Source organism: Motacilla alba, chromosome 1A (assembly GCF_015832195.1).
Source record: "Motacilla alba alba isolate MOTALB_02 chromosome 1A, Motacilla_alba_V1.0_pri, whole genome shotgun sequence".
Classification (NCBI taxonomy): domain Eukaryota; kingdom Metazoa; phylum Chordata; class Aves; order Passeriformes; family Motacillidae; genus Motacilla; species Motacilla alba.
The window spans coordinates 1,923,085-1,942,949 of NC_052031.1; the positions used below are offsets into that span (position 1 = coordinate 1,923,085).

Here is a 19,865-nt window from a genome sequence, read left to right on the forward strand (position 1 = left end):
GAGCTGTGACAAGGAGGGGGGAGGCGCGGGGGACCCCGCTACCGGCGCCGGCCCGGCCGCCGCCATTTGTTTACGCGTTGCCATGGAGACGGGAAGCGCCGCCGCCCCGCCAGCCAATAGGCGCGCAGAGGGTGCCGCGGAGCATCTTGGGAGTTGTAGTTCGCCTCCCTGAGGCGGCCCTCGGCCTCGCTCCCGCCTCGAGGCGCACAACAAACTTATAAACGTCGTAAATTCATCAATTTAAGGAGATAAAGAGGCGCACAAAGACTCTCTGGAGAAGACAGAGCCTTTACTGCCGCCTCAGTGTGTGGAGGGTGACCAAAGGGTTTTTGGTCAACCGTGAGGTGACCCAGACCCTTATTAAGCCAAATTTGCATATTTACAGTGACACCCCTGAGGATCAAATGGCCTCCAGGTGTGCCGTGTCTCACCTGTATGACCACAGAACGCCACCCGTGACGTGCAATTACATGAATTAAATGGAATTAATTCCCATAGGGAAGGGCCAAAAATAGCATTAAAGAGGAGTTTCAGGGCAAAAAGATTGAGGGGAAAACATTTCTTCTTGTAAGGGATCAGTAAATGGCTGGGTCTCTTCTCCTGCCTGAAGGGATGACTTTAAGTGAGTTTTGTGCCTCCAATTGCACTAGAACAGACATGGGAATATTAATTTTATATCTATGTATATAAATTTTATATCTATCTATATAAGTATAGACACACAGAGAGAAATATAAATTAGATTCCTGCTATAATACTTTCTTTCACAACACACCATTAACACTCCGTAGCTGGTGGTGAAGTACTGTTTTTTCCTTAAGAGAACGGTACAATTTCAGAACTGATGTGGGGAAAAAAATAATCAATATAATTTCGCCAGATTTTTGGGAAATAATGAGAGCTGAGACTGTCACAGCAGGGGAAAGCAAAATTACAGCTTTTGAGATATCTTTGTGTGTTGTCCTGTTTTTATATCACGTGTATCTTACAGACAGCAATCTGCTCCTAATACAAATTTGAAGTAAAGATGCTAAAGATATTTGAGGTTTTGGGTCTAACACCCACCTTTTTTTTTCACATTGCAGAATGGGGTAAACTGAGAATGAAAAGGGAGAAAATAAAGGGGGAAAGGAGGAGGAGATGTCTCCAAAGGCAAATCCCTGCAAGATAAACATGGGAAAAGAACTTATCCACGGGTGAAACAATTTAATCTTGGGGATGGGGTTACTGCAGTGAATTTCCATTGTGGGTAAAGTGACACCGTCTTTGAATGAGGTGGTTATTGCTAAGAAAAAAATTGAAGAGGGAGATATAAGAACTCCTTATGGACATTGCTCGCTGACTTTTATCTCTGTGCTTCAGGGAAACATTATGATAAGTGCAATAAAGCCACCCCAAATTACCTCCTTTTATTATCTCGCTGGTCATAAATGTTAAAACCCTTAATGGGATTGAGTCCTCCTCCACCGAGCAGCCCCCAGCAGCGGAGGGAAAGGCAGGAGGGCTCAGAAAGGACAGAAAACCCTGAAAGGGAAGGGGGAGCCCTGTCTGGGAGTGATGCCTTGAGTTTTAGCTTTCATATTTTCCAAATTCTGCATTAGTGTGTGACTCTGACTCCTCATAAAGTGTCAGCAAGTCCTCCTCACAGCTCAGTCAGACAGAACAATCCTTTTCCAGCCCCAGAACCGAGGACACCATTGCAGCTTCAGCCTGCCCAGCTCTCTCTCCTTAGTCCTGGCTCAGCTCAGGCTCAGCCTCCCTGGGCCAGAGCCATGGAGAGGGTGCTCAGCCAGGAGCAAGAGCAGCAGCTCTGCCCCAGCTGGGGGCCAGAGGTGTGGAATTCACAGAATCACACAATCCCTGGGTTGGGAGGGACCTCCAAGGCCACCGAGTCCAGCCCAGCCAGACCCTGGCCCCCAGTGCCACATGCAGGCTTTGGTGACACAGCCAGGGATGGTGGCTGCAGCACCTCCCCGGGCAGCCATCCCAGAGCTTTATCAGCATCAGTGCCTGGCACCAGCTGACCGACCATCACTCCATCATTCCACTGCAAAACCTTCATACCTTCTCTCTTTGAGCTCTCACAGGCAGCTCCTCACAGCACCAACTCCTTTTCTCGTTATTCCTCACAGCTCACTACCTTCTTTACATGGTCACTATCACAACCACCTAACCCTCACTGTCCCCAGCACAACCACCTGACCCCTACTCCTCACAACAACACAACCAAGTGACTCCACCTCTCCTCTCAACCAGCCAACCCACTCTTTTATGCCACCCATCCCTACTGGACAGGGCTGTGACCTATTAAGGCAGGCCTGTCCCTACTCTTTAGTAATTAGTACAGCTGCAAGTCCTCAGGGGTGGGACTGCCTTCAGCTCTATCTCTATTCTTCAATCCATCCTCCCACTGAGCTTTCTCCCCTTTCTGGAAAAGCTTTTTCCTGCTCTCCAGCCTGAGTTTGCCTTGGCCCAGCTCGAGGCTGTGTGCTCTGGCTGTGTCAGTGCTGCCTGGAGCCAGAGCCCAGCCCAGCTGAGCACAGGCACCTTTCAGGAGCTGGGAGAGCGAGGAGGGCAGCCCTGAGTCTCCTTTCTGCAGGCTGAGCACCCCCAGCTCCCTCAGGGCTCCTCTCAGGGTTTGTGTCCCAGCCCCTCTCCAGCCTCGCCGTCCCCTCTGGACGTGCTCGGTGTCCCGAGGTCCTTCCAGGCTGAGGGCCAGAGCTGGGCACAGCCCTGGAGCCGTGCCCTCAGCAGTGCCCCGGGCAGGGCACGGTGCCCTCCCTGCTCCTGCTGGCCACAAAACAACCCTGATATTAATTAAAGTCACCACAGGCCTTTGGGAGTGCTCAGCACCAGGATTCCACCTCCTTTGTGTTTCCCTCTCTTTTCCCAGCCCTGCCTTCTCCTCGTGACAGTGGCTGGGTGCCACAGGATGAGCTGAGGCAGCCCCAGGGGGGATCTGTCTGTGCCAAACACATTTCATGCTGCAGCTCAGTAGAGGAAATTACAAACACCAAAGTCCAAGGCCTGACCAGTCCAATTTTCTCCCCTGACTGCCACGGTGCCTCAGCTTAGCAGAGTAAATAATGAACACCGATGCAATGAACTTCCCAGTAAATGGCTCCTGATGACTTTCGCACAGGTCATCCAAAAGCAAATTTAATGATTATATGCTGGCCGCAGCCACCTCGGGTTTTTTGTTGCTGGCTCGGTGGTTAGATCCAATCAGCAAAGGAAGGAGTGGAAAATAAAGTAAAACAGCTCATTTCTGAGCACGCACCCTGCTCAGTGCAAAAGCCAGAACTTGAACTGCAGGCGCGGGCAGCTCCAGCTCGGATTAGGATGGAATCCTAAATTCCCAGCCAGGCATGAAAGAACAGGGCCAGCCCACCAAGGATTGAGTCCTGGAGAGCAGCATTTGGCTTCCCTGGATCTCGGCTTCCTTTGGAACTCATCATGTTTGGAGCACAGAGTCCTCAGGGCACCACAATCCCTGTTCTGCACTCAGCCTTGGACATCCAGGCCCTGGTTGCTCCTGGGATAGAACTGATGTGGGTATTTGCAGTGTGGTGGGATGAATCCTGGGGAATGAATTCCTGGAATTACAGCACAGGCAGCTTTGTGGCCGAGGTCTGCGGTGGTGAGTGGGGCTTGTGAATCACAGGGATCCCAAAGCCTCAGATGGGTGTGCAAGTGGCCATTTGTGGGATTTGCTGTGTCTCAGCTCTGTGAAACGACTCCTTTCCCCTTCCAGCAGAGCTCCCTGCTCGTCTGTGAGCCACAGAAGTGACATTCCTGCAGTGCTAATTTCCTCTTGGCACCTCTTCCCCGCTCCTGTCTGAGTGCCCTCCCCTCGCTGCCATCCACCACAGCCAGAACGAGATTTGCAATTATGATTCATGCTAATAAAATAAAACTGCTGCAGTCAAAGACAAAGAGAGAGCCTCAGCGGAAAGGCTCCCCAGCAAAGCTGTCTGTGAATGGCAGGTGATGAGTTTGGGGGGGATCCACACCTTGATACCTGGGTGGTCGGTCCATCCATCCCTCCATCCATCCATCCATCCATCATCCATCCATCATCCATCCATCCATCCATCCATCCATCCATCCATCATCCATCCATCATCCCTCCATCCATCCATCATCCATCATCCATCCATCCATCCATCCATCATCCATCCATCATCCATCCATCCATCCATCCATCCATCGTCCGTCCATCCATCCATCCATCCATCCATCCATCATCCATCCATCCATCCATCCATCCATCCATCCATCATCCATCCATCCATCCATCATCCATCCCTCCATCCATCCATCCATCATCCATCCATCCATCCATCCATCATCCATCCATCAATCCATCCATCCATCCATCCATCCATCCATCCATCCATCCATCCATCATCATCCATCATCCATCCATCATCCATCCATCCATCCATCCATCATCCATACATCAATCCATCCATCCATCCATCCATCATCCATCCATCATCCATCCATCCCTCCCTCCCTCCATCCATCCATCCATCCATCCCTCCATCCATCCATCCATCATCCATCCATCCCTCCCTCCCTCCCTCCATCCATCCATCCCTCCATCCATCCATCCATCATCCATCCATCATCTCTGTCCTATCCGTGCCTGTGTGTGTACATCCAATAAATGAATTTATATCTGCCTGGCAGGTTTGTATCATCCTTAATCAAGAGGATAAAAAAGGGGAAGAAACCCTCAGGAGAGGACGTGTTGGAGGCTGACACTCAAACTATGAAAGGAATCAGAGCAATTTGCTTTTCCTTCCACCTTTCCTATTGTGTCTGGCACAGGCTTCAAGATCGTGGCGTAATTAAAACCCAGTAAAGATTATGAGGCTGTAAAAAGGAAACTGTGAAACCCTCATGAACATTTACAGCCCCCGTGGAAACATTTCGGGTTTGTGGTCTGGAGAAGTATTTCCTTGTCTCTTTAAGCACCAAGGGAGCACTTGCCTGGAATGATTTCTGGCAGAGCTGCTGGCATTTCATGGGGCTCTACAAAACAGAATCTCCAGGCTTTGTCTGTGGCCTGCTGTGTCCTGCAGGGTCGTGTCAGGGCAGCAGAATGATTTGTGGGGAAGGACTGGTGCAAGGGAACAGAATCCTGGAATGCTTTGGGTGGGAAGGGACATTAAAGCCCATCCAGTGCCACCCCTGCCATGGCAGGGCCACCTCCCACTGTCCCCTCCAGGTTGCTCCAGCCCCAGTGTCCAGCCTGGCCTGGGGCACTGCAGGGATGCAGGGGCAGCCCCAGCTGCTCTGGCAATTCCAGCCCAGGCAGGAATTCCTCATGGCCAAGATCCCATCCATGGCTGCCCTCTGGCACTGGCAGCCATTCCCTGTGTGCTGTCCCTGCAGGCCTTGTCCCCAGTCCCTCTGCAGCGACCCTGGAGCCCCTGCAGGCCCTGCAATGTGCTGGAAGCTCTCCCTGGAGCCTTCTCCTCTCCAGGTGAGCACCCCCAGCTCTCCCAGGCTGGCTCCAGCCCTGGAGCAGCTCCATGGCCTCCTCTGGACCCTCTCTCCAGCAGCTCCAGGAGCTGCTGCTGTTGGATCCAGCACTGGATGTAGAACTGGAGATGTTCTGTGCTCTCGTAAGAGATCCCAGAGCGAGGACTGGGTCCCTCCTGCGGGGCAGATTTGGGGCAGGTTGTGCTCTGCACAGCTCAGGTCAAAGATAAAGGAGGTTCCCAGGATTTTTGCAGAGTTTCCAACACCCTCTCATGTTTTTTTCCCCGTGGGAAACCATCTCCCACTGCCAATGTGTTATAAATGCATTTTGTGCCTGATTTCCATGGGCTGGGATGGAGAAACAGGAACCAGAGAGCAGGAAAGGAAAAATCAATGCTGGGAAGGCAGAAAAGTTTCCCAAGGGCTGGTGCTTTCAGGAGCCTTGATCTTCTGTTCCATCCCTCAGAAGTGACAAATTCAGGACAGCCAGAGCCTGGTGAAGCATGGACAGGACCATGAGGACACCTGAGCACCAATGAGGGGCGGTGGGGCTCAGCCCAAACCCAAAAGGGTGGCGGCTCCTCTGTGGAGAGTCCAGGACCTCAAACACCTGGTGACCAAATGTGCCCTCAGGGGACTTTCCAAACACCTCAGGAGCCTCTGGGGGCTCAGAGCCACCCTGTTCTTCCAGAGGGAGCCCCCCGAGGGTGGCTGCAGAGGGATGCTGAGGGGGCTGTGTGGACACGGGGGGGCTTGTCTGAGGAGTTATTTCCTCCCAACCACAGCAGATTGTCTCAACCCACCACCCAGCTCTGTAAACAAAAATTGTTCCCAAAATCTCTCCCCCACACCCACGGTGTATCTCCCGTTAGTGAGAGAGGGTTTGAAACAAACACCAACACCCAGAGACTTTGCAAGGGGATCTTTTCCCTCATTTCCAGTCTAAACCTTTCCTGGTAAAACTTGAGGTCGTTTCCTGTTGCTCAGGGGAGAAGAAGCCAAATCCCACCTGGCTACAACCTCTTCTAGGGGAGTTGTGGAGAGTGAGGAGGTGCCTCCTGAGCCTCTTTTTCTCTGGGCTGAACCACTCTCGGTGACAAACAACCCGACTGCTGTGCTTCAAAATCACAGCATCCATGGTGTGTTACACTCACGGTGGGAAGAAAATGTGCTCCATTCCAAAACCACCTTCCCGGGAAAAAAATATTCCACGAGGATCCTCTGATGAGGATTCTAGGATGCTGCTGCAAGGAAGAATCCTGGAATTAGGGTTGGAAAAGGCCTCTAAGATCACGGAGTCCAACGTTCTTGTGTGTAGAGAGGAAGCTGGAGCAGGGAATGTCTGTGGGGGGCTGGAATGAGGTGCTTGGGGTCTGGATTCCCACATTCCACACGCTGCTCCTGCCTTTCTCCTTGCTGTGATCTCTGGAAAATTCACTTCCCTTGTGAAGGTTTGGAGAGGACTGAGAGTCTGAGCTCTTGAGGAGACACCAGTTAATTGCAAACTCTAATTACCTCAATGGAAAAATCTTCTCTTTCCACCTGCTGCAGGTGAGTCCCTGAGTGTCACTGCTGCTCTGTTCACACCTCGTGGGGCTGTGATGGACAACGTGAGGAGCAGCTCAAGGAAAAATCTTAAATAATTTGTTTTAGACTCAAAAATACTCCCAAAGATGAGATTTCCCTGATTTTATCCAATCTGTCCTGGCCCCCACCAGCACAGCTGCTGGGTGGGTGGGAAATGTGGACTGCAAAGCCTGAGATCAGCAAAGCAGGGGCTCAGGTTATTCAGAAATTAATAATGAACCAGTTGCACACCGGGCCACAGCAGCCCCGTCTGAATTCAGAGCTCCTCACACATCAGTCCCACACCTCACAGGGTCTCAAATGGGATTTCCTTGTCCCAGGCAGCTCCTTTTCCCTTTCCCAAAGTCTGGGTAGGGAATATCCAGCATTCCAGGAGCTCCACGTCGCAGGGTCTGAGCAGGTGAACACAGATCTGTGACCCCAGGAACATCCCATCACCATCCCGCATGGAATTCTCCCCACTCCTGCAAACCCATCAGGGGAAGGGAGGAACTCCTGCAGTTAATGGCCAATATTGGCATGAGAAAAAATTGGATTATGAGTAAAATGAGGGGAAAAAAAACCTCGGAAGATTCCTAACAACAAAAAACGGATGGGTTCTGTGCGTTACGTGGATGGTGAGAGTTGGTCTGTGGTAGCTGAGGGTTGGACTGAGTGACTCAGAAAATCATTTCCACACTGATGGAGCCTTGGAGAAAACTGAATTTGGGGCTGGAAAGGAATCTTTTAAACACCTCAGGAATGCCAGTTATTAAAAACAGCCAGACAAACCTCCAGGGATTTTAAACATCCTTTAATTCTGCAATTTCAAGGTTGACACACAAAGCACCTACAGCTCAGAGAGAACCTTTCTCAGCACAGGAAACCCAGCTGGGTCCCCACTTTTCTTGGCAATTACAAGTGCAGTGGATTCTGATTTTGGAGGAATAAGAAACCTTTTGCCAGGTGAATTTAGAGGGTCAAGGCAGTGCAGAGTTGGTGCCCTGGGTGTGCCTCAGACCCCGGATTTGGTGCCCTCCTGCCTTTGCTGATCATTGGTGCTGAGCTACACAACTCTGCCTGTCCTTCCAGTGCATCAAGTACAGCCACAAAATATCTCTGGAGCTGGAGGGACTCAAAGATAACATTCAGGACAGGAGAAGGAAGCTTTTTTTGTTATTTTATATTGGCAATTTTCTCCTGCATCCACCCGGCGCTGCAGGAGCGCCAGATGGCTCCGGGATAATGAAAGAGGAGAAGTGGAAACAAATGCTCCCGTGTTACCTCCCACGTGCAGAACTGGCTGATCACCACCTGAAGGGATAAACAATCCCATCTTTTAGCAGTGGAAACAGCAGGAAACTTCATGTGGGAACAACCTGGAGAAAGCACTAGCAGAGCTGAGCAGGCTCCAAAAAAGATCTCCAAACCATCACGATCCCACTTGTGATCAACAGGTCTGGGATTGACTGGCAGGGTACTGATTATTTAGTGTGGTCTGAACTTCCAAGACCCAATTCTCCCTTTTCCCACCCCACAGCTCCCTTTACATCTCAAGGCAAAGCAGCAGCAACAGAGCAAAGCTGAGTATCCCACCCCAAACCCCACTGGGGTTCCTGCTGTGGAATCACTTTTGGGAGAACATTGAAGAAGCATTACACGGATACCCACCAAAACCACCCCAACCCCACATCTCGAATGGCATTTCCCTCCTCACCACAACACCCAGAAGATTCCCACTTTTTCTTTGATTAAAACAGAACAAAACCAACAAAAAAAACAAAACTTGGAGTCGCCACCCGCCAGCCGCGGGCGACGTGGGTGGCAGAGGGGGTCACACGGTGGTGATCTTCTTGTCCTTGGTGGCCTGTTTGATGGCAGCCTGCTCGCAGATGATCTCCTTGAGGCGCTGCAGCCTCATGTTCTGCGTGGTCTGGTCCCCCACGCCCGTCTGGCTGCGGTGCAGCAGGTTCAGGGCGTAGATGTACTCCAGCTCCGTGTACTTCACGCCCTGGTCCACCACCAGGTTCAGCAGCTCGTCGGCTGTGTTGTAGAGCATCTCGTAATACTGCCTGCAAAGACAAAAAAACACCCTGCTTAGCTGTGGTGCTTGATGGTCCAGACCTTTGCTTTGGCAGAATTCCATGAGCTCTTGCTTTTATGCATCAAGAATAAAATTTATTTTTTATTCAGCCACGAGCAGAGAAAGCTCTGAACAAAGCGCAGACGTCTTCCTGCTGAACGTCATCCTGAAATCCCAGAGTGGTTTGGGTTGGAACGGATCTCAAAGCTCCTCTTGTTCCACCCCCTGCCATGGCCAGGGGCACCTTCCACCACCCCAGGCTGCTCCAAGCCCTGTCCAGCCTGGCCTTGGACACTTCCAGGGATGATCCAGGGGCAGCCCCAGCTGCTCTGGGCACCCTGTGCCCAACGTGGGCAGGTCTTACAGTCAAAGTGACAGAAATCCCCTTTATTGAGACTCACAGAATGGTTTGGGTTGAAAGAGACCTTAAAGCCCATCCAGTTCCACCCCTGCTTTGACCTCCTCTCTCCTCCCCCCAGATATCCCATGGCGGAGCCCTGGGAGCTTTTCCTGCCCAGGCTGATGATCTGGGAAGGGTCAATCAGCTTCCCTGTGCTTGACCATGCCCATGTTGAAGCCAAAAGAGATCTTGGGGGGCTAAATTTGCTCTTTGGTTAGGTTTGCTAATCCCACATAATTATTTATTAACCTGTTTGTCAGATGACAGACTGAGCTTTTGGTGACTTTTAGTTATTTTCCTTGGTTTTAAACCTCAACTTTAAAACCACAAAGCAGTTGGCCAGCATTCCACGGGGCAGATTCCCCTCACCTGCCCTCCATTTATTTATTCCCTCCATCCTTTACAACTCAGCCACCTCTTGATAATCAAAAGAGGGTTTATAATGGCAGGGACAAACACACTTGTGAAAGGAAAATGAAGAGCCTAAATAAAAAATCACAGAACAAGAGGCTCATCCCACTCCCTCTTTCATATTTCATTATTTGATAACATCAGAGGCTGAGTCCATCAGAGCTGCTTGGGCGAAGGCAAACAGGAGAGTGTCTGATCAATATTTATTAATACTTTCAAAGACAAGGAAGGCAAAGTTGAGCAGACTCTGTAATGGAGTGAATAATTACTCATGCAAATGGGGCTTGGCCGCGGGCGCTGCCATGCCGGAGCGGCAGGTTTTTAATTGCACCCAATTAAAAATGCACACCTTGTGCTCCTTCCCTGCTGCCTCGCTCGCTCCCCTTTTATTTTAGAGGAAATTTTTTAATTAAAAAATAATCTGATCCTGAGAAGAGCGACAGATGAATCCTGTGTTTGTGAGGTGCAGGAATTCTTCAGTCAGCCCGGATTTAGGACAGGTGAGGAAGGAGCTGTGAGGAGAGGAGGGGGCTGTGCTGCTGGGCTTGTCCAGCCATCAGTTTGGGCAGATTTAGCCCTTTTTTGCCTTTTTTTCCCTTTAAGGTGCTCTGTCACCTTGGGAAGGCCATGGATTTTTTGCTTTGGAGCAAAACTTCCCTGCCTCTGGATCCCTGGAATGCCCAAGGCCAGGCTGGACGGGGCTTGGAGCAGCCTGGGATGATAGAAGGTGTCCCATGGCAGGGATGATTTTGGAGGTCCCTTCCAACCCAACTCATTCTAGGATTGTGGGGAGTGCAGCTGATGGGAACAAAGTGTCCCAGGGACTCATCCCAGCACAGAAATCCTTTTATTTCCATGTTTACTCTCTTTATTTGTGTCATGCTGAAAAGCACCGATGGGATTAGTTGGGCTGATCTAACAGGAGAGATTTTACACACAAAACCATGGAACAGGTTCTTAGGAACCTGTTCTTCTTAGGAAGGTTCCTCTTATTCCACAAGAATTCTTCTCCCAGATTCCTGTGGAATAAGAGCTGCTCTTTACAAGAGAATTAATCTGCTCCAGGCCTTCAGCTCTTCAGCATGGTAAAAAAACTTCTCCACTGGCATCCAGCCCCAGTGTTGATGGCACATTTTGGGGAATGAGGAGTGAAGGACTGCCTGAGGGATCCCAAATCATTAATATCCTGCTCAAACAGGATAATTAACTAATTTTGATGGTTCGGATGACAAAGGTTTGTTAATTTTTTTTAAAATAAAATCAATTTTTCATGTGACGAGCTCACATCCCAACTGAGACACCCATGGCCTGTTCCTCTGACCACTGGCAATGGGATTGGATCCAAAGCTGCCTTAAATATTTTTGGGCACTTTTTAAGGACAAAACTGAACTCTCCCTGCTCCCTTTGTCCATCTGGAATTGCGCCTGAAGATCCACCACGACAGGAGGAACAGCTCTGTGCTAAGAGCAGACAGGGAAGGTTAAATATCCCTTTAATGGGATGGAAATGGTTCCCAGCCGCAGGAAAAAAAGACATCCCGTGGGCAAACCAAAAGTGCAGAATCCACCTGACCCCCAAACCAGTTTGTTTTGTTGGCTTTTGAGCAGCACTTTGGAAAGAAGCTACAGCAAATTGCCAACCATGAACCCGTTCTGCAAGGAGGCATTTGGAGCTTATATATCTGGAGATACCCGTATTAAAAAACGGTCTCTTGAACTCTGTTCCTGGAGAAAGAGAATAAAAATTAAGAAGCTTTCTCATTTAGGGGAAAAAAAGTCTCGGGAAAGGCAATCAGGATGAGCCCAGCTCCTCTGAGGGCTATTAATACCATTCTCCATTTAAATGCTAATGTTCACCTCTAACCCAAAAAAAAAAAAAAAAAAAAAAAAAAAAAAGTTTTCAAAAGGTGGCCAGGTGAATTCCAAATGAAATCCTGATTTCCCTGAGAACGACTTGATCTCCTCTTCAGAGGAGGTGATGTTTCAGAATAAAGGATCCCACTTTAATTATCCCTTCCTGATGTAGCTGGGCGCCTGCTCAGCATCAGACAGGGATTGTCTGGGCAGGAATTCCAGTCTGGGCTCTGAACTGGCCAAAGGGAACAAAAAAAAAGAGAGAAATAGAAATTCTGTCCCTTATCTCCCTCTCTTTTGGGGGATTAGGGAGGGGCTTTGGCAGCCAAAGTCAAAAAGGTTAAGTAGGAAGCACTTATGGAAAATCTGGATAAAAACCAAATGAGGGGACAGGGAGACAGGATAGAAGGAGGATTTTATGGTGAGGGTGGGGAGGCCCTGGAACAGAATTCCCACAGCAGCTGTGGCTGCCCCTGGATTCCTGGAAGAGTCCGAGGCCAGGCTGGAGCACCCTGGGATAGGGGAAGATGTCCCTGCCCATGGCAGGGGGTTGGGATGATATTTAAGGTCCTTTCCAACCCAAATTCTGTGATTTTATGAAAAACCACCGGGCGGGACAAGCAAGAAGCTGAAGATGATAAAAAAGAACAAAGCTGTGGTTATAAAATCACTCAGTTTTGATATCTGAAGATCATGGTGGAACCACGACATTTAAATATAGAAGGGGATAAGCGAGTGCAAAAAAAAAAAAAGGGAAAACCAGCAAGAAATTAGGTGACTTCAGTCAGGTAATGCAGAAGAAATGGATTTTCAGGCCTGGCTGAAAGAAGAAAATCCCATGGGGCATTTTTCCCTTTGGAGTTATCAGAGGTGGGAATGGGGCAGAGTTGGGAATGGTCATAGGGCACTGGATATGGGGCAGCAGAGATGCTCCAGGCAGGAGTTTGCCAGGGTAATTTCGCGAGCTCAGAACACCAAAGGCAAATCCAGGCGAAGCAGCAATTCCTGTAATCCCTGCACCGGGTGAAGGCTGGGGATGTTTGCACACACACATCAGTGAGCAGCACTGGAAATCAAAGATCTGCAAATGTGGGAGCTGCTGGTTCCAGCTCCAGGGCTTCTGATGAGGAGATGGAAAATTGGGATGGGAGGGGACAGCTCCATCAGGGCTTTTCATGGAATCACGCATGGGTTGGGTTGGAAGGGCCCTTAAGGATCATCTAATTCCAGCTGGGACAACGTCCCCATCCCAGGTTGCTCCAAGCCCCATCCAGCCTGGCCTTGGACACTTCCAGGGATGGATCCAGTTCCTCTTTCCAGCCACTGCTCATCCTGAACTGCAGCTACAACCCTAAAATAAGGGACACCACCCCGAGGACACCATTCCACGAGGGAATGTAAATCCTGATTGACTTTTCTTCAGATGTCTTGCTTGATTTTCAACCAACCTGGAGCAGTTCTGGGGACACCACCGGGAATGTTCCTTCTGTGCCTCCAGAAGAACCCAAAGGGCTTCAGGGGAGTTCACATCAGAGATGGTTTTGCTGTTCTGGTCGACCTCAGCTCCTCTCAGACACCACACCAAGACCTGGACGCTTCTCCTGCCTGCCTGGGCTGAGGAAGAAGCCCCTACATGGCTACAGGAAAAACCCCAAAATGAGGCCAAAAATGTTCCTGTCACTGTGATCTCCACGTTCTCTGTGCTCACCTCATCCACAGCCCCTTGCAAGCAGCTCCCCATCACCACACGTGGCACAATCTGGGGCAGAAGGCACAGGTGGCCTCACAAGAACATAAAAAAGCACAAGAACGTGAAAAAGCCCCACTTAAAAACCTAAAATGTGCAAAATTCCAAGATGGGAAATGGTTTGGGAGAGGGAACAAAGCAGGAGAGGAAGAAATAAAAGTGAATTTGGAGTACAGTGGTGCTCCACGCTCCTGCGGCAGCTCTGCAAATCACAGCCCTTATTAAATAATCAAGGGGTGGAAGGATAATATTGGGGTTTTTTAAAAAAAGCTGGAAGAATAATTAAAATTAAGTCATTTATCCAAGGCAGGGAAAAGTATCAGAGGTGGGAAGCCCTCACCCCTTGCTCAGTACCCACACAGAGCTGTGATCAGGTACGGAGCCAGGCAAGAAAAATAAGTGTATTTATTCAAAAGGGCACAAGCACAGCCTTCTAATTAGAGACAACCTCGTTAGAAAATCCAATTACTTTCCCTTTTAAAGTTTAAACCACAGAGACAACGTATGAAGCCCTACATATAAATCAGCTCACCTGGGGGCTGCATTTTATACAGACGAACCCATTTAGGATTAAAACCCCCCAGCCAACACCTCTGGGTGCCACGTGCAGCTCTGTCACTGGGTTTGTCACCGCTGCCGAGCTTTTTGTCAAACACAGATGAGAAATCACCTCTTAAATGCAGAATTAATTGCAGAGGGAAGGGTAAGGGACGTGCAGAACAGCACCACGCTTCCCAAAGCTCTCTCCTGTTCTCCCTCCTCCTTTTTATCCTGATAGTTATCTATTATTTTCTCCTTAATATTTCCTTCTTGTTTCCTTCTCCCTTCCCCCCGGGGTTCATCACTTGGACAACGCTGCCCTGCTGGGAACACGAGCTCCAGGGGAGGCTCAGGTGGGAGATCAGAAGGAATTTCCTCATGGAAAGAGTCGGTAAACATTGGAAAAGGCTGCCCAGGGAGGTCTGGAGTCCCAATCCCTGGAGGTGTCCAAGGATGTGGCACTCAGGGCTGGTGACAAGGTGGGCACAGCTTGGATTCCGTGACCTTGGAGGGCTTTTCCCACCTCAACAATCCTGGGATTCTGGGAATGGGGATCTCTGAGGATCCCCACGTGCACAGAGCACTTAAACCCATCCCTGAACACCTCAGAGCCCCCTCCCAGCGTGCAGCGAGACACAGCAATTACACAGCTTTTCAAAGGAAGGATAAATCCATTAGAGCCCATTAAATAATTCTTCAAAAAACAATGTCTGAGCCACTCCTTGGAGCTCCAAACCGGCTGATCCTAATGAAAGATGGAAATTCTCCCTCTCCAAACGGAACTTTATAGGGTATTAAACAAGCACCCTCAGCACTTATCTAAATCTTTAATTAGTTCTATAATATACTGATGATATCAAGGCTAATTAAATTTATACAGATAAAGAGCAATGAAATTCTAGCCAAGTGAGCTGGAAAGTACATATTAAATAGTAAATTTAATGGCTCAGGAAGATAAATGCAATTTTGTATAAAAAAATTAAATTCAATTTACATGTTGTATTAAAATTGATTTTGAGTGTGCAAATGATTGGAAAAGAATCTTTTTAATAGATCAGTAAAAGTGTTAATCTGACCTGTTTAAATATCAGTCATTAATGCCAGCATTTGCAAATAAGCCACACACATTTGCATTTTACTGCATATAGTAAAAAAAAAAATAAATTATCTATACCATCTGCCAGTTTATAAGGAATATTAAGGGATTTTTCCCCTTGCCTCATGCATAAATTGGAGGGAACGTGGAAATGAATGTAGCCTGAAAGAAGAGGGAGTCAGCACTTCCACAAAAGTGCAGCAGAGATTGCTCCAGTCAGCAAAAAAATCCCACAAATTTCCCTTCCCTTTGGGAACAACAATCACTGTGTCAACCCCCCGGCTTTATTTAGGATCAAGTGATGTGGAACTGGACGCGGCTGGGGAGGTGCTCAGTGGTGCCAGCTGAGCTCTGATAAACCAAGAATGGCTGGGAGCTGCTGACGGGTGAAGGACACGATGGGATCTGCCCGATGGGGACAGAACAGTGAACTGGGGCAGAAGCACAAGCAGGGCCCTCAAGCCAATTTCTGTAGGTCATGGTTGGGTTCCACAAGCCAGTTTCTGCCTGTGGCAGGTCATGGTTGTATTCCCAAGTGAATGTCTGCCTGTAGTAGGTCATGGTTGTGTTCCCAAGTCGATGTCTGCCTGTAGTAGGTCATGGTTGGGTTCCACAAGCCAATTTCTGCCTGTAGTAGGTCATGGTTGGGCCCAACAAGTCAATGTCTGCCTGTAGTAGGTCATGGTTGTGTTCCACAAGCCAATTTCTGCCTGTAGTAGGTCATGGTTGGGCCAAACAAGTCAATGTCTGCCTGTAGTAGGTCAAGGTTGTGTTCCCAAGTCAATGTCTGACTGTAGTAGGTTGTGGTCAGGCTCATCAAGTCAATTTTCCTGCAGTAGTTGTGGTCAGTAGTTGTGTCCCATGCTCCAGCACTAGGCTGGGTCAGGTGCATGAAGCTGTAGTAGCTATGGTCAGGTCCATAAAGCCGTAGTAGCTGTGGTCAGGGCCATGAAGCTGTAGTAGCTGTGGTCAGGTCCATGAGGCTGTAGTAGCTGTGGTCAGGTCCAGCCCTGGGCCGTGGCCAGGTGCACCAAGCCACAGTGTAGCAACTATGGCAGAAAGTCACCAGGATGGGTTCAGTGCCAAAATTTGAGATGGCTACAAGTGGTGGCCATCAGCATGGAACTGTGGGTCTGCTGGATGAGGGATTCAGAGCTTCAACCCTCTCTTCCTTGCTTTCTCTGCTGGCCACTTGCCTGAGGAACATGTCATCCCAACTTCTCCCGATGCCTGGAAACCTCCAGGTTTGAGGCCACAGGTTTTTATGGGCAGCTGCTGCTCATGTCCAGCATTTTTGGTTGAAATTGCTTCTCCCTCTCTATCATTCTGCAGGCAAAAGTCATGTTTAGAGGGATTGAAACCCACCACCACTAAAAGCAGCTCCCACACTGCTGGGTGCAGTACAGCTGTGGCCTCTTCTGGCCATTCCTGGAGGGTTTACCTCCAATTATCCCAACTTTTTCATCCAACAGAGCTTCACTACAGTATTTTTTTTGCCAGACAGCACGAATCTGAGTGTTTTAAATGAAAATATTATCAAGGCAATGTCAGTGGAAGGTAAAACCCAGAATACATGGGGCTTCTATCTCCACTCTCCACTGCATGGAAAAAACGGGTTTCACTCATGGAATATCTTGGAGTTGCATCCCTTTGCTCATCACTTTTTATGGACAGACTCCACTGCAGTGCAACAGCAGCTCCATGGAAACAAAACTGGTCCCCACCAGAGTGAGAAGAGAGTCTCTGCACTGCTTCTGGATGGTGGAGTAGTTCAGAGCCATCAAAAGCCCGGCAATTCTCTGAACTGCTTTTCATCTCCTCCCAGAGAGGCATCTTCAGCGGCACAAAACCTCCAGGCTCTCCAAAGGACTCTGCTGCGAGAGCTGAACCTGGAGTTTTCTGTAGTAATTTATTAATTTTTCAACCTCTTGGAATTCCCCTTTGAGAATTTCCTGGGGCACTTTGGAGAGACACTGCATCCAGAACTTCTCTGTTCTCTCAAAGGCAACTTTGAGGGTGAGAAGGACCAAGGACCCCAGCATGGTCCCCTCCAACCTCATCCATTCTGTGATTACGGGGCCAGAGGGGATCTCCTTGTGTGTCCAACGGGGTGGATGCCACCCAACAAAATCATGGAATCAGGGAACCGTTCGGGTTGGAAAAGCCCTTTAAGATCATCCAGTCCAACCATTCCCAGGACTGCCAAGGCCACCACTGACCATGTCCCCAAATGTCACAACCACATGGCTTTCAGTCCCTCCAGGGATGGGTATTCCAGCCCTGCCCTTCTTTGGCTGAAGAGATTTTTCCTAATAGTGATGCTCCTGGAGTAACCAATCCCAGATTCCACCCCTGAAAGCCCCTCTGGGGACTAAAAGCACATTTTCCTGATGATCCCCAAAATCTTACTTTCTCCATGAAGGGAAACTGAATTTCCCCCAGCACTTATAACAGATGGCAGAAAAATTCACCCATTTCCCATGTTGGGCTGGGCTTAGGAAAACAACCTGGGATCTGAAGGCACTGAATCCTATTTAAAAAGCCATATTTTATATCTTGCTTCTTCCCAATCCAAGCTGTTCCCCACCAAAGCATCAAACTTGCTCTTCTTTGCACTTCTTTCCTTCCCCTCTTTGTTTTTCCACACATGACAAGGTGGAATCCGTGTCTGATTTACGACTTCCCTGGAAGAAGATCTACCTGAGAGACCCATTTCAGCTTTAGGTGTTAACGCGCCTCTGTGACGTGAGGTGGCAGCTGAATTTTAGAGCTTCTCTGTATTATTTGAGCTCAAATCGGGAACACAAATGATAAAAGGGGAGCTTTACAGCCTTCAGTAAAATTGGAGTAAGACATGATACGCCGCACACAATTTCCTGAATATATCTCAGTGTCGACATCATCATAGGTGCGCGCATTCAATGCAGTGCTCCGGTTGTGATTATTCAAATATCTCCCTCAAAAATAAGAATCGAGGCATTTGGACTTTCTCTGAAGGTGTGGATTTCTCCTGGCTACGAGGCCCAGGTTCATCAGAGGACAGATTTAATTGCTACATCAGAGTTTGTGTGTTGATATTCGACATCTGACGCGCGAAAGTTCAGGGACGCCAATCAGGCACGGCGCAGATGCCACTCTGCAAAATGTTCTCAGACAGTCTCCATCTGTCAGATATGGTAATCCCTGCTCCCCATCAATAATTCACCCCCTTCACTCCACGTTTCCCGCATTTGAGTCGGAATTTTTAATGTCAGAGGCTCCACCTTGGATAGACGGCGTTGCCTGATCTGCATTCCCCGCTCGTTCCTGCCCCGGGGCCTCTCGCCTTTGGCACTTCAAGAATAATTTCTCAGTTTATTTGGGGTTTTTTTTGGTGGGTTTTTTTTTACTGCAAAAATCACAGCTCTCCTTTTGGGCCGCCTCATCTCGCTCGAGGGTGGAAGTCAGAGGGTAATTATGGCAATCGCACCGAAATCCAGCTCGGATGGAACACGCCTTTCCCGGGAAAGCTCCTGGGGAACACCACGGGGGAGGCTGAATCCCCCAAATAAGATGTTACTGCACAGCTGAAGAGGGAGGAAAGGGGGGCAAGGGAGGGAAGAAGATGATGTGGAGCTGTTCCTCCATGGGTCAGAAAAGGCTGAGGGGAATCTTGTCCCCAACTGACTCCACAGAGCCCATAAAACCTTGGTTACATCCCAAACTCTTTGGGATGCAGCCTTAAATCCTTAAAGAGAATTAATTAAAAAAAGATGGAAAACAACTTTTTACACAGGCCACAGACAGTGACAGGACAAAAGGGAAGTTTTAAACTGAAAGAGGTCAGATTTGGATGAGATTTTAGGAGGAAGGGGTTTATTGTGAGGGTGATGAGACACTTGGAGCACCCTGGGATAGGGAAAGGTGGTTTAGGGTCCCTTCCAACCCAAACCATTCCATGATTCTGTGATCCCAGAGCCAGGAGATGGCTGATTGTTGAGAACATTCCCTGGCATGAGAGCAAATTCCCCCCATAATCATCAATCAATCCTTCAGTAACAAAGGAAGGTCCTGGGGTGTTCCCAGCAGCAGCATTTGAAAGGTGGAAAAAACCATCTTGGGACTTCTTTTGGGGAATAAACCCTGAGGATAAGAAGTGATAGCTGGGAATGTTACAGATCCCACCATCTGTGCTGGAATGACCAGCACATCCCCAGGCATGGATCCTCAGCAGAAGGTGAAGGATGAAACTCCTGGTTGCAGAATGCAGATGGTGGAAATCCTTATTTAGGATCATTTAGGATTATTTAGGATCATTTAGGATTATTTAGGTTCATCAGCTGAATGTGTGGCTTTGCACCTGGACTCGCCAGCAGCCCTGAGTTGGCTAAAACCTCCAAGCCTGACCAAAACTCAATGAATGAAAAGATCTTGTTGATTAAACAGTAATTAACTATAGAGGAACTGGAGGAATGTGTTTCAACCTGCCAAAATTCAAGCGTCCACTGCAACCACTTCACCACCATGGTCACCACTAACCCTTATCCCCAAGTGCCACATCCACATGGTTTTGCACTCTTCCAGGGATGGTGACTCCACCACTGCCCTGGGCAGCTCTGCCAGTGCTTTATAACCCTTTCTGGGAAAAAAAAAAGAGTTCCTAAATCCAGTCCAGACCTCCCCTGAAGAATTTAAA

At 48.9% G+C, this 19,865-nt stretch overlaps 1 protein-coding gene across 1 annotated transcript in view; it reads right to left on the reverse strand.

Annotated features, from left to right (window-relative positions):
• Positions 1-7,856: 7,856 nt before the first annotated feature.
• EXOC4 (exocyst complex component 4) overlaps positions 7,857-19,865 on the reverse strand; it is a 317,262-nt gene continuing 305,253 nt past the window's right edge. The window contains 2 exon segments of the mRNA XM_038153051.1: positions 7,857-8,976; positions 8,978-9,131. Of these exon segments, the coding sequence (XP_038008979.1) occupies positions 8,773-8,976; positions 8,978-9,131 (358 nt within the window). The 3' untranslated portion in view covers positions 7,857-8,772.